This window comes from Caenorhabditis briggsae (genome assembly GCF_000004555.2).
Source record: "Caenorhabditis briggsae complete genome, chrV, whole genome shotgun sequence".
In the NCBI taxonomy this organism is placed as follows: domain Eukaryota; kingdom Metazoa; phylum Nematoda; class Chromadorea; order Rhabditida; family Rhabditidae; genus Caenorhabditis; species Caenorhabditis briggsae.
In genome coordinates this window covers 2,265,210-2,280,231 of record NC_013488.2, presented here as the reverse complement: position 1 = coordinate 2,280,231, position 15,022 = coordinate 2,265,210, and the positions used below count along the sequence as shown (strand labels likewise).

At 40.6% G+C, this 15,022-nt stretch overlaps 1 protein-coding gene across 1 annotated transcript; it reads left to right on the top strand.

Moving 5' to 3' along the window:
- Positions 1–333: 333 nt before the first annotated feature.
- On the top strand, positions 334–13,478 carry Cbr-unc-62 (the record flags this gene model as incomplete). The annotated part of the gene is made up of 12 exons (XM_045236697.1): positions 334–393; positions 418–480; positions 3,669–3,850; positions 3,921–4,071; positions 4,160–4,267; positions 5,115–5,375; positions 6,034–6,304; positions 6,651–7,124; positions 7,460–7,617; positions 8,015–8,091; positions 12,135–12,407; positions 13,379–13,478. The coding sequence occupies 12 exons, from the start codon at positions 334–336 to the stop codon at positions 13,476–13,478; spliced, it is 2,178 nt and encodes a 725-aa protein (XP_045091368.1).
- Positions 13,479–15,022: the final 1,544 nt, after the last annotated feature.

Here is a 15,022-nt window from a genome sequence, read left to right as displayed (position 1 = left end):
ATGTCCTATCGTAAGAACTTGAATTTTTTGGCGCCCTCAAGTCGATCAACCCCGTGGAGCCCATTTATTATTTTTTGAAATCCCCTCTTTTTTCGCGGGTCCATCCATCCTTTTTCTTGAACCTTCATCAGGATTCGGACCACCACCACATCGAGACCATCGTCTTCTTTCGTTCTCTAATTCTCTCTGTCTCTCTTTGAAAAAAAATTCTTTCGAACATATGTTTCTTTTCTCTATCTCTTTTTTTTTCTTGACAGTAGCCGTCCCCTCCATCTTCAATCAAAATGATTTATACGATACAAGAAGGGTATATCTATTTTTCAGCAGCCAGCCATGAGCGCCGATTCGAAAGTTTGGGCACACGCTTCAGCGGACACATGGACGACGGCTCAACAACAGCAACATCAGCAGCAGGGTGGAATTTCGACGTACGATTTGGATACGTCGAGTATTAAACGCGAGAAGATTGATTGTCATGAGGTGGGTGTTTTTTTTGGTTCGGGTGGTTTAGAGCAAGTTGGTCTAGTTTGAAATAGTTAGATTAGCAGTAGTTTTTTTTTTTTTTTTTGAAAATTTACGAAAAAAGGGCTTCTGAGTTTTCCAAATCGGATTTTCGACTGTTTCAAAATAGACCAGCAAAAATTTTACAATTAAAAAGTCTTGTTTACCGTAAATGCTCCAATAGAAGCCCACCATGTACCTTCCCTTCGAGCTCAATTATCTCGGCTCTTTAAGAGATATCAAAAAATTTCAACTGATAAATTATTTATCGTAATATCACAAATGTTTTATCATGTGACAGATTTTTGATATCTTCTATAAGAACCGAGATCATTGAGCTCAAAATAAGGGTATAGTTTGGGCTTCTAGAGCATTTATGGTAGCTAGACCCTCCCGCCAAAGTCTGTAAAAAATTAGAGAATTAAAAATAGTTAGAATGAGCAATTTTTGAATAAGCTAGTTTTATTAAAAATATAGTTTTAAAAATTGCGAAATTGAACCTTTTTGCCGAAAAACAGTATTTGAAAATAGACGAACAAGAATATCACATCTAAAAATTCCAGTCATTTTTTTAAAGGTGAATTTTATTAAAAATGGGTTATTATAAAATCTAGAAAAGGGATTTTGTTTCATTTTTTTGAATTTTGAATTTAAAAATTCCAAAAAAAGGTTCAACCTGAGATCCAAGCGTAGGAGAACCTACCATATTTTCTCTACTGGAAGTCCACCCTATGCTTGTACGTTGAGCTTAATTATCTCGGTTCCTATGAGAGATGCCAAAATTTATTCAACTAATAAATTATTCACTATAATTTCAGCAATATTTTATCAGTGGACAGATTTTTGATATCTCTTATAGGAACCGAGATAATTGAGCTCAACGTGCATCTATAGAATAGGCTCCAACGGATTGGAGAGCTCTGAAATCAGTGAGCTAGCTGGAAACCTCAAAATCAAGAATGTTTTTGTAGATAAAACGGATTAGATAGCATTAATCAAGCAACTAGTTTTTGTTCTTCTCCTACCCCCGCCATTAAAATCCCATTCTTCTTCTTCATCATGCTGGTGTTGTTGATATGATATGCGAGATTCCTCATATCATACCCAAATCGTTTCTCTCTCTCTCAACATTTTGTGATGATTTTCACACAAATCGGGGTCCATCCTATCTTCTTCTTCTTCTTCTTCTTTTTGGCCTCCATCGTTTTCACTCGGCATCCGATTTATCAACCCCCTAATCACATTAATCATGTGTTTCTTCTCTCTTATCAACTGGCGGTGTCAGATTTTGAAGGATGAACAAGGATGGATGGGTTACAAGGATATGCCTAAGGATCGAGAGCTACTCAAAGAACCGAAAAGTCGAGTTAGCTTACTCCCTCGGTCGGCTAGCTTTTTGCTGCTGCTAAAACAAAAAAAGCAGCAGGAGAGAGAGGCAAAAAAGGCAAAATGCATGTTTTTTTTTCGTAGTCTTCGTCGTCGTCGTCGGGGTCGACATCTTCCTTTTCGTTCTTCTCTTTTATTTTTTTTCAACCACTTTCATTTTCGCTGCCATCGTGTCCTACGGTACCTCTGACGATTGGGCGCAAGGGGGCGGAGACGAGGCAGGCCTCCCCGAGGGGGGAAGGAGAGCGCGTGCGCCGTGTCCGATCTACCCCTCTGGGTAGCCCTTCTTCTTCATCTTCACTTTGGGGGCCCCAGCAATAGCTCCGCCCCCTTTTCACCCCCCCACCACCACCACCACCGATCGGACAAGATTGACATACAACCGTTTTGAAGTGTGTGAGAAGTTGTCATTTTCGATATTCATCTGTCTGTCATATTATTTACGTTGTTCCATCCCTCTCTCTATCTCTCTCGCTCCGTGTTCTTCAGAAAATATATCTCTCACTCTAATTCTCCAAATCGACACAGGGGGATCACGACGACGACGACGAAGGAACACCACCACCACGACAACCATCAGCCCCATCATCATCAATTCGAGACACACCAACCCGACACACACACACACACACATCAAACACACTAATCAATCGATCAACAAGACATACGGGGGGCGGGCGAGACAAGCTCCTGACCAGTGAGGACTGACACCAAAGTAGAAGTCGAGGAGAGTTTTGGCCGATCCCGACGACGACGACGACGACGTCCATCGTTCATCTTATTCAGCCCGTGTGTCGGCAACGACGACCATGGCGCAGAGGGTACTACTCCTTCATTTTTTGTCGCTCATTTTTTCCCCTACTTTCTGACATTGACAGTGATGCTCCCTAGCACTACATCCGTTTCGTTTCGCGCTCTCCTCTATAATTTATCGTCGTGTTTGGTTTTTCAAGTGCTAGAGATTTTGGGAGCTCATTCTTGGTTTTTTCTTTTCCACTTGGCTGACACCAGCCCCAGTTTTCTGGCTTGGGAGCCAAAACGCCTGAGAGCCGTCCTTGAGCCGTTCCCTTGAAATCTACCTTCTATTGGAGGGGCCTTTATAATAGAGGTTTTATCGTAACTGAAGAATTCATTCAAACAGTCGTTAGGGTACTAAATAGTATAGGGCCCAATTAAGATCTAGGTTAGATACTCTAGACTAGACGGAAAATATAATAAAATCCCTTTTTCTTTTTCTAGCAGGAAAACGAAAACCTTCTTTTGCAACTAGAAACAAAAAAAACCAAAGACTCTTTTTACGATCTAAACGACAGTATCATCCTTCTCTGTAGGAGTGATAAGACGACGAAAATTTTCTACCCACTACGCCACTTCATAAAACCCATTAAAATGATTATAACGGCTCTAGGACCCTCTAGGATTCTATTTTTTGACACGTTTTTATGGCCATCACTTACCTTGTCAACCCCTACGATCCCAATCATTAATCAATCAATCAGAGAGTCTCCTCATGATGATCAGTGTTAGAGAAGGAATAGGGAATGGAGAAATAGAAGTAGGAAGAAAAAATGTTCGGATTTGGAATCTTTAGATTTTTGTAGAAAATGTTCCGAACGGTATCCACCGTTCGGATCTTTTAGTAGTGTGGAAGATTTATGTTCTAAGTCGAGTAGGTTTATCTAAAGAATTTCCAATCTTAATCTAGAAACTAGATAAGTTAAGAGAATCCTCCTAAACTCCTCCCCAACAACTATCCTATCTTATCTTAACCCTATTTCCAGCAGTTCAACGATGGCTATGGACCGCCACCGGGCACTGCGAGCACCGACGCAGTCAGCTACGCGGCCGATCCGACTGCCTACTTCAACCTGTACACAAATATGGGCGCCGCGCCGACGACCACTCCGATGATGCACCACGAGATGGGCGAGGCGATGAAACGGGACAAGGAGGCGATTTATGCGTGAGTATTCTTTTTTTTTATTCAATTTGATGGCTCAACTGCCTCTTCTACAAGTCTTAAAAATTTTCAGTCACCCACTCTACCCACTTTTAGTCGTTCTATTCGAGAAATGCGAACTGGCGACGTCGACGCCACGCGAGACGTCACGAGACGGAACGACGTCATCCGACGTTTGCTCAAGCGCTTCTTTCAAAGATGATCTCAATGAATTTGTGAAACATGTAAGTGTTTTGTCAACAAAAAATATAACATACCTCGAAGATCACCAACAACAAAATTGAAATAATGAAAATTCATATAAATTTTCAGACCCAGGAAAACGCTGACAAGCAATATTATCAGCCGAATCCGCAGCTAGATCAAATTATGCTCCAATCGATTCAAATGCTCCGTTTTCATCTGCTGGAGCTGGAAAAGGTTAGTGGGGAGTGTGAAGAATGAGACAAAGAGCCTCATTTCAACAAAAAGTGCATTTAGTCTCTGCGTCTCGTCCTAGAGAGGGTCTTCTAATTTTTTTTGGAGTCGAACAGTTATCAGTTTATCAACCATGCCTGTTCTGGTGTACTTTTTGAGAGAGGCGCCGGCGACTGGCACCGTATCAGTTTGAGGAGCCGAGCGAGCATGTACTTCTCCGAGAAGTACACACTTGTAATTTCTGATTTTTTGCTGAAAATTAGACAACATTTTAGGTCTAACCTAGGTGGTTTGGTCGGTTTGCACTTTTAGAGGAACCAGACTTGTTGGAGGCATTTTTTTTTTGTACTTTTATGACTATGGTCACACTTTCGAGGAGGTGTTTTTGTTTTCGCATCGTTTTCTAGGAAAAAATAACAGGACTAGTTGATACTTATGATTTTCAAAAACCAGATCCTAAATTTTGTGGGTGGCCTAGATTTTCCAAGCTCTGAAATTTCCCTCTCATGATACCAGGCCTTTGCCGGACCTTCGCTGGCCCAGCCATAGTTTCTTTCGAAATCAATATTTTTGAATTAACTGAATTGGTTATGATAACACTTGACGAGTACTACAAAATGATACAATTTGCATTACTGTATCTTGTCTATGAATAGAGTTACAAGCCAAAAGGTGGCCAAGCCCACCTGCGCCGCGCCGAGTTTGTTTTGTCTGTAACTTTGTTCATAGACAAGATACAGTTTTTCAAGATATATAATGTAGTTCTCTTCAAGATCTATCATATGTATTTTAGTGGATTCCCGGTTTACAAGTATACCCCTCACTCTGAAAAGAAATCCAATTTTTCCAGGTCCACGAGCTCTGTGACAACTTCTGCAATCGATACGTGACGTGTCTGAAGGGCAAGATGCCGTTGGACATTGTTGGGGACGAGCGTGCCTCGTCGTCTCAACCACCAATGTCACCTGGAAGCATGGGACACCACGGACACTCTGGATCACCATCGATGGGTGGCGCTGGAGCCGCGACGCCGATGCACTACCCACCACCGTACGAGCCACAATCCGTGCCGTTACCCGAGAACGTGTTGGGTGGAGGACATCCGTTGGAGGTGAGAAATAGATAGATTCAGTAGTTGGGGAGCAGCAACAGCTGACACTCTCATCAGTATCTAATTTTTATCCCATTAGTTTGTTCCTTTCATTTTCTCATATATTATTTTGATTCGACTTCATGGGGGTATAAATATGGATAATAGCGATGAAGTCAATCTAGTAAAGTGCGCAAATTGTCTATCTAGAGGGGGGAGGGTGTCAATAATTGGATTCAGTGTCTCCTCTCTCATCCCAGAGATATATACTCACACATTTGACCACAAACACAAGGGAGCAAGCCGTGTTGTCAAAAAGTCAAAATGATTAGCGCGCGGTAAATATGGGAGTGTAGCTGTTGGTGTTGGCACAGCGGGTGGTGATAGTAGTGGTAGAACAGTTAGCATTAGTGTTCAAACCCTTGAATAGAGGCGGTGGCGGCCTCCGAACAATAAGAAAGTACTTGACTCAATGGGGGTCTTAGCGGTAAAATAGAAGACGATGAGGACGAAAACGAAGACGTTCTCCAAAGATGCGCGCATTGGAATTTGCATAATTTGGTTTTTTTTTGTTGGGGGCGATTGGTTTTTTTTATGAATGCCGCTAATAGGGATGTTGGAACGAAGATTCTAGGGGAATCAGGGATTTCAAAAAAAAACGAAAAATCTATAGTTTCAGATGTTCCCGGGATCCTCAATGGCGTACGCGATGGCTGGAATGGCCGCCGCGGCCGCCAGCTCCTCTTCGTCACAACCACAACCAGGGGATCACCCTTTAGCGAACGGCGGGACGCTCCACTCGACGGCTGGAGCCTCCCAGACGCTATTGCCCATAGCCGTCAGTAGTCCATCGACGTGTTCATCAGGTGGTCTAAGACAGGACTCGACGCCGCTGTCCGGCGAGACGCCAATGGCTAACGGAAACTCGATGGATTCGATTTCAGAAGCTGGTGAGTATTTTGTCAACGGGTTACGGTAGTTCCTTCAGATTAACCCGCAAAAACGTTTTCCTATTGGAACCCGGCTAACCTGAACCTCTTGTATTCGGACCTATTGTGATGCTATCCCCCGGAAGTCCCTTCCTTCCTCTTGCTCCCTCTCTCTCTCTCCAACTCATTTTCAAATTCCTTTCATCATTCCTTCATAGAATTGCCATCCTATTTTTTAACCGCTCTAGCTTTTTTCCCTGTGCATGGTATACTCGTTTATGTAATTCTAATTATTATATCCATCCCCAATCTCATCATCTTCTGAATAACACTTGTATGTGCATTCGCCTGCAACTGACACTTTTAGAAAGAATCCGCCGGCGCTTTTATATGTGTGTTATTGTCTCCGCAGGTCCGTCTTCTTCGTCGCTTCATCAACACCACCTCCATCATCCTCATCATTTCCCACATCATCAGCTTCAACCACCAGCCCATCATCAAGACTTCCTACTGCCACCCCCGCCGCAAAACATCATTGAGCAAAGTCTGCACTGTGCCGGTGTCTCGATGCTTGACGCTTCTCTTATCCCACCGTCATCGTCGTCGTCGGCTTCTGAATATCATGGCGACATGATGTCCCATATGTACTCTCATCATGACGTTTATCATCATCAAGATATGACCTACACCGACTATGGTGACTATGGGACGCCTGACGTCGTCATGATGAGCTCATCCGACGTTAAAATGGAAGACGCGGCGTCGGTGTCTTCGTCGAAAAGTGGTGGGAAGAAGCAGCAGCCGGGAACGCCGAATGGACGAGTTGGAAAGAGTCGAGGACGTGGGATTTTTCCGAAGACTGCGACGAATCGACTGAGACAGTGGCTCTTCCAGAATCTTACGGTAAGGACTGGCTGGCGCGAAATTCAAAATTTTAATTTTGATTTTATGTTGGTTGCACTTTTTTGAGTTCTTATAAGTTTTGTGGATACTGTCCTGAAAAGTCTTTCTCGTTCTCTGATTCTCTGATTCTCTCTCTCTTTTTTCTCAATTTCTTATCTCTCATTCATCCACCCCCTATCAAGCATCAACACAATGGTTCCGAATACAAGAGGTGTCCCTCGGGACTCTAGGGAGCTCTAGGGAGCTCTCAACTGACACCTACTTGTATTCCAGGCGACGAGTTCTCGGTGTGCGGATCGAACGAAGACGGTCGAGACTCGGTGCTATCCGACTCGGCGAACGGAAGTCAGAACGGGAAGCGAAAAGTGCCCAAAGTATTCTCAAAAGAGGCGATTACCAAATTCCGCGCGTGGCTATTTCAAAATCTGGCGGTAAGATTTAAGACAGGCAACAAAAAAAATAATTCAAAAAATGCTGAAGAAGTCGTCTCGGGGACACCGTTATCTACAAATTTTCATCTACATCTATGTGTTTTTTTCATCGTCAATTTCTCACACCTTTTTTTTCTCCATCTCCTCATTTTTTTGTCCTCCTCCTCCTCCTCCTCATACCTACAGTAATCTAGATTTACAAAACTTGTTGGGAGGTCGACCCTCCGAACGTGTACACTTGGTGGTAGGGACCCTTGGTATAGGGGGAAGTGTAACATAATTTTACAACAATGACGGTTCAGAGGTCACCCCACTGGACGGTGGTGTCCAAACAGATGATGAGCATTATCATTGTAACTTGAGAACAGGGACCAAAATATATGTGTTTTTTTTTCAGCATCCCTACCCATCAGAGGAGCAAAAGAAACAGTTGGCAAAAGAGACGGGTCTTACAATTCTTCAGGTCAATAACTGGTAAGTGCACTTTTTGGGAGGTAGTCAAGGAGCATCAAAAAAAGTTTATGTAATCTGGAGCATATCAGGTTACTGTCTCTCTTGTCGGTACCTTCAGAATTGTGCCGCACATGCGCGCGATTTTCGGATAAGGATAAACACGGGACACTATTTGACCTACAGTTGCGTCATTCGGGTCATTGATGAGGGGGTTGAGATATCAACTTTGACTATAGGAAAGGACTAATTTTTTGAGGCCCCCGGTAAGCCACAGAAGCCCAACCTATACTTTAACTTTGAACTTAATTATCTCGGTTTTTTTGAAAGATATAAAAAATTAATCAACTAATAAATTGTTTATCATAATATCAGCATTATTTTATCAGTTGACAGATTTTTGATATTTCTCACAGGAACCGAGATAATTAAGCTCACGTAGGGTGAGGCTAAAGAGTGGGTTTTCATAGGGGGTGGGCTTGAATTGAAGCATCTACAGTAACCAGAAAGGCTTATATCTAAAAATCTACAGTACTATTTCCTTGACTTCACACCACCTGTTTGATTTACGAGGTGTGAAAAAAGAAGCGGATTTCATGGAGATAATAGTAACCACCACCCCCATATCCATCACCAATTATGACACACTCCATTGCACACACCGACCGACTGAGTGATCGGTTAATGGGATGCGCATGGCACCAGATACACATACAACAATCGCTATCCAGAATCTACAGAAGAAGAGCTAACCGATAATTAACTAGGTGTAGTAGGAGGAGGTGACTAGGAAATTGTAGGGGTCTGGGGAATGGTGTGTGTGTGTTGCAATTTTACTGAATTTGTGAGATAACTGTCTTTGTTTGGGAGCCAATTTGAGGTGTTTGAAGAGAAACTGAATGGTGAGGTTTACATTTTTAGCAATGCTGGGGGTGTATAGAATCAGATCTATGATGTTCAAAGGCTTGAACTACCATAAATCCGACTGAATGTACCTTAAATGCTATAATAGCAACACACCCCTATTCGTGCACCTTGAGCTCAATTATCTCGTTTCCTATGAGAGATATCAAAAACTTGCCCACTGATAAACTGTTGGTGGTATTCTGATAAACAATTCATTAGTAGAAAATTTCTTGGTAGAGTCGAGATAATTGAGCTTAAAAGCAAGTTTAGGCTTGGCTCCTGTTAGAGCGTTTACGATAGGTTAATTTTCACGTTGAGCTTAATTATCTCGGTTCCTGTGAAAGATATTAACAAATTGCCGATTGATAAAATGTTTATCATAAAATCATCAGTATTTCTTTTGTTGATCTATTTTTGATATCTTTCATAGGAACCGAGATAATTGAGATCAAAGCGCGTGTATAGGCTGGGGGTGTAGAAAAGGGAATCTCTGATGTTCGAAGCCTCAAACTACCATGAGACCAAAATTTTTTGATTCTACCCAAACGTTTCTCTGGGTTTTCTGACATCTACTCGGATCCCATTCTAACTGTATTTCCTTCCTTCCTTCCTCCTCCTCCCATCCCATCATCATATACCTATCCGGATACAGATTCAGCCCTCATTATCCTATTCCATTTCTCCTTCTCAATGATTCTACGGAACAACGACGACGACGACGCTCATTGAGTGGACATTTTGACTGACATTTCGTGTCAAACTGACGAACGACCACCCAGCCCCTCATACATCCCACGAAACCATTGTGTCCACCTATGTATGCATTTTCTGCTCCTCCTTTTTTGGCTTTTTTTGGGGACGATAGACTTAGAAGGCATTCGAAAACAACAACAACAGCTCCTCCCAGGGATTAGACACTCTCTGATGATAGTAGATGTTGATAAGAAGAGAAAGAAATGCCCCCCAAAGGAGTTGGAAGATGGATGGGGAACTCGGTTGGTAAAGTGAGGAGGTCCTCTAATGCATAACAAATGATTGTTGTTGTGAAATTTTTGAAGGGACATCATTCAGTAGTAGGAGACTAGATTCAATTAAAGTTTGAGCAAGGTGGGCATGACTGGAAAATTCTGGAGCATCTTGAGCTCCTGGGGCTGTTGGGCTGGTTGAACCAGTCTGATTCCCAAAGATGTGTTGCGTTCGAAACAAAAAAAAAAGATTTCAAAAAAAATTTCTTTTTGAAATTTCTTTTTGAAATTTCGAAAAACTGGCAACAGTTGGAGTGTGTTTTCTCATCCTCTTCTTCTTCTTCTTGTTCATCTCGCGCTGCTTCGTCCCCTGTCGATTACCGTATCCCTCTCTTCTTCTCCAAGGCGGCAGAATTTCGAACAGAGGATGGCTGGGGGAGAAATAGAAAGAAGGATCCGAGGGAAGCGGGAGTCAATGTAAGACTAACGGAGGAAAAGAGACGGGGGGCACGACTGGCAGGACAGCCTTGGCAATGATGGATCGACGCAGCTGGCGACGTTGACAAGCCGAAGGAGAAGAAGAAACGAAGAAGAAGAAGAGACTGGGAAAGGGGCAGAAAATAGAGAGAGAAACGAGGGGTCTCTGGAAAAGAAGAAGATGAAAAAAGAGAAGATGAACAAGCCTTTCTTGTTATGAGGGGTCGATTTATCAATTGACACCCCTCCCTTCAAACCAAAAAGTGTCAATTTATTAGCTTAAGACTGATTGCTTTTTTCGGGACAACCAAGAAAAAAGAAGATGATAGGGGAACGATAAAGATTTATAGATGAAATGCTTGAAATGACAACACAGATTGTGACATTTATCAATGGTGAGAGGAGGACACTACCAAGATTGATGGTGCGAAAATGAAGAGGTGGTGATAGGCTGATAGATGTTGATGGGATGGAGATGGATGGGCTGGAAGAGAAATGGGTCTAGGGCGACGAAGAGGGTTACTAGAAGTCTGAAAAGGCGGAGAAACTTCTGGAATAGCTAAGAAGTTTCTGAAAAGGCAGACAATGTTCTGGAAAAGCTGAATGAGCTTTCGGAAAGGATCTGGTAAAGCTGAGAAGATTCTGGAAAGGCTGTGAAGTTTCTGACAATCCTGAGAAGCTGGAATTTCGTCATGGGAAAAATTAGGCAGTCTAGAAGCGTCTTCCATGATTCAGCTCGCTAATTTTGAATCCTAACGATTGAAGCTAAAACCTGTATTTGAAGGGAGTCCCCTGGTAAATGTCTTTCATGTTAATTTTTGTAAATTTTCTCAGATTTCTAATGAAATAAGCCTACCGTATCTGCTCTAATAGAAACTCACCTTATACGTGACTTTTGAGCCAATTTATCTCGGTTCCTATAAGAGATACCAAAAATCTGTCAACTGATTAATTACTTATCATTTATCACCAATATTTTATTAGTTGACAAAATACTGTTATCTTGCACACTAATCAAGATAACTAAGCTCAAACTTTGAGTCTTGGGTGGGCTCCTATTAGAGTAAATACGGTAAGCCTACTGCTCGAATAGAAGCCCACCCTTTATGTGCACTTTGAGCCAATTTATTTCGGTTCTTTTCAAATATATCAAAAATTTGTCAACTGATAAAACATTGGTGATATTATGATAAACATTTCATTAGTTGATAAGTTTTCAATATCTCTGATAGGAACCGAGATAATTAAGTTAATTTTTCGGTTCCTAACACTAAAGATAATCATCTTACGAAACCTATAAACCCCATAAAAACTGGGTTTTATGTGCATTCTTCCTCCTTGCGTCGTAGTTTATATTACGAGTGTGACATTGGTCACTTAAAAACACATCTCCTCATTCACTGCCTATCTCCTCAAGTTGTGGTTAAACGCGATTTATGGGATTTTTATGATCTCCACTCTCCCACTATCCGATGCTGCAAGAAGTTGGAAGGTTGGCTGTGTGTGTGTGTGTTGCTATTTCATTCACCCCCAACCAACGACTCTCTTCTGATTCTTATCTCGCCTCCATTTCATTCCATTGGTTCGCAATTGTGACGCACATAAATTGTCACGATTTGACACTTTTAGTGGTTGTTTAGGTCCGATGAGAGAGGGTTGAAACTTGAAATGATTTTGGGGAGAGAAACGTTGCTCTATTGATAATCAAAACTATTCCAGGTTCATCAACGCTCGTCGGCGAATCGTCCAACCGATGATCGATCAGAACAATCGTGCCGGACGTACGCCGCATATGAACGTGTGCAAGAATCGACGCAGGAATCGAAGCGAGCAGTCTCCGGGACCAAGTCCAGATTCGGAATCCGACAGTGGTGCCAACTATTCGCCAGATCCGACGTCGTTGGCCGCGGCGACGGCGATGCACTATCCAGGAGCCGAATTGTATATGCAGAGGACGATGAATTATGGAGGATTTCAGCCATTCCCGAATCCGTAAGTTTTTGAATTTGAAATTTGACAATTATGGGGGAAACGTTCGAAACCAAAAAGTGTGTCCGAAAAAGGCTCAAGTCTTCTAACTTCTAACTTTGAGCTCAATTATCTCGATTCCTGTCAAGGATATGAAAAAATTGTTAAGTGATAAATTGTTTATCATAATATCAGCAATATTTTATTGGTTGGCTAAATCTTGATATCTCTCATAGGAACCAAGATAATTGAGCTTGAAGTGAACGTATATCGTGAGCTTCTATTAGAGCAAGTACAGTACCGTGAAACTTGTATTAGAGAGACCACCTGACTTTGAGCCTCTTTATCTCGCTTCCTGTCAAAGATATCAAAAAGTTGTCAATTAATCAAATTTTTTTGATAATATGATAAACATTTTATCAGTTGACACATTTTTGATATCTCTTAATGGAACCGAGATAATTGAGCTCAAAGCTGACAGTGGGGTATACCGTTCAACCTATAATAGAGGGGACCAGACTTTTAACAAATTATCTCTGCTCCTGTAAGAGTTATCAAAACATCGTTAACTGATAAAATGTTTGTGATTTTGTGATAAATATTTTGTTAGTTGGCAACTTTTTGAAATCTCTCAATGGAACCAAGATAACTAGGCTCAAACTTGACAGTGTGATTTACCAAAAAACTTTTTAAAAAGGGGTCCTGACTTTGATAAAGTTTATCTCGGTTCTTGTCAAAGGTATCAAAAAGTAGCTAACTAACAAAATGTTTGTGTTATTATGATAAACATTTTGTTAGTTGACCACTTTTGAATATCTTTCACAGGAACCGAGAAAAATTAGCTCAAAAATTAAGGCTTTAAAATTCTGGGACCATCTATTGTTTCTCGGTAAATCTTCGATCTTCATTGAACTCCTGAAACTCCATGGATCTTCAAAAAATTTACAAATTTTAAACTCCAAACAAAACCATTTCTCACCTGTTCTCTATTTCAGAGCCATGCAATTTATGAATCCAATGATGGGATTCCCGGTTGCGCCCGCTGTCGACGCCATCTCCCAACAATGGATTGATCTCTCGGCTCCACATGAATAAAATCCAGAGCTCACATTCAAAGATCTTCATCTCGATTTTTCTCTACATGCACAAATTATGTTCCTTTTTGAAAAAAAAAACATCCCAAGTGAAACAAATGGTCTTTCCTCCAGTTCTCTCTCCACTTCATTCTCTTCCCTCTCTGAATCATCAGTTTGCTGTAATTCATTTTCTAATTTTTTTTTAAATTTTACCATGACTATTTTTTTTCAAATAATCCTTTTTTTTCACAACTGATTCTCTCCCAATATTCTCTTTGTAACCACAGGGTTCACACAAAAATGTTCATTTCCACCTTGGGTTTTTTGAGGACCAATTTTTTTTCCCGCCCATTAAATCTGCTCATATTGTATCTAGAATTGTTCAGAAATTGATTTCCAGTTCCATATCAGTGTCCTCAACTATCCCTTCTTTATCTCTAATTCTCTCTCTCTCTCTCCATCCCATCCCATTCTCCTCTCTTTCTCATTTTCAGTCCAACTTTTACAGTATATTTTTTTCGTTTTTTCCCATTTCTCCTTAAAACAGTATCAATGGTCTAATTTTTCTACATTAAAATGATTGAAAATCCAAAAATATACTCTTGTTGAGTTTAGCAAAAAAAAGTTAGAAAAGATTGGGAACCATATGGTTTGGATGAATAGCTTTTTCTTTTTGTGTGAATCACAAGTGTAGGGATTTTTGTGAGTCAGAAGAAACTGGATTTATAAAAAGAGAGAAAATGAAAAATGAGAAAATTCCAAGCTCAAAAATGAAGAGCAGCCTACAGCACACAGCAAGGTAGAAACCCACCCTATATCGGCACTTTGAGCTAAATTATCTCGGTTCCTATGAGAGATATCAAAAACATAACAAATGATAAAATATTGATGATAGTATGCTAGATATTTTATCAGTTGACAAATTTTTGATATATTGCATAGGAATTTAGATAATTAAGCTCAAAGTACACGGGCTTCTATTAAACCATTTACGGTAGTACAGTAAACTTTGAGTCATTTTTTCTCTTTTTCTGTAAGACTTATCGAGAAGTAGTCTATTGATAAAATATTAATCATACTAAGAAGGAGCGATTATTGTCTTTTTTTGAAAGTGATAAAAAATCGCGAAATTGTCAAAATTTATAATTTCTGTATTGATTTCGAAACTTTAGAGTTTTGTCATACCGTAAACACTCTAATAGAATGATCACTGGTGATATTATGATAAGCATATTGTCAGTTTACCACTTTTTGATACCTTTTACAGGAATCGAGAGAGATCGGCTCAAACTTGAAGAGTTAGAGTTTGGGATCTAGTCAACTTTGATCAATTTTTTCTCGGTTCCTGTAGAAGAAATCGAAAAAGTGTTAACAGCAAAAATCTTTGCCTTGATGTCAGAAAAATTTCATTAGTTGACAATTTTTTGATATCTCAAACAGGAAACGACATAATTAGGTTTAAAGGGACAATATTTTTAAAAAGAGTTTCACAGAAGTTAAAAAATCTAAATTCAAGAGTTATTTAAACGTGATGAAAAAATCAAATTTTTTTATTAAAAAATC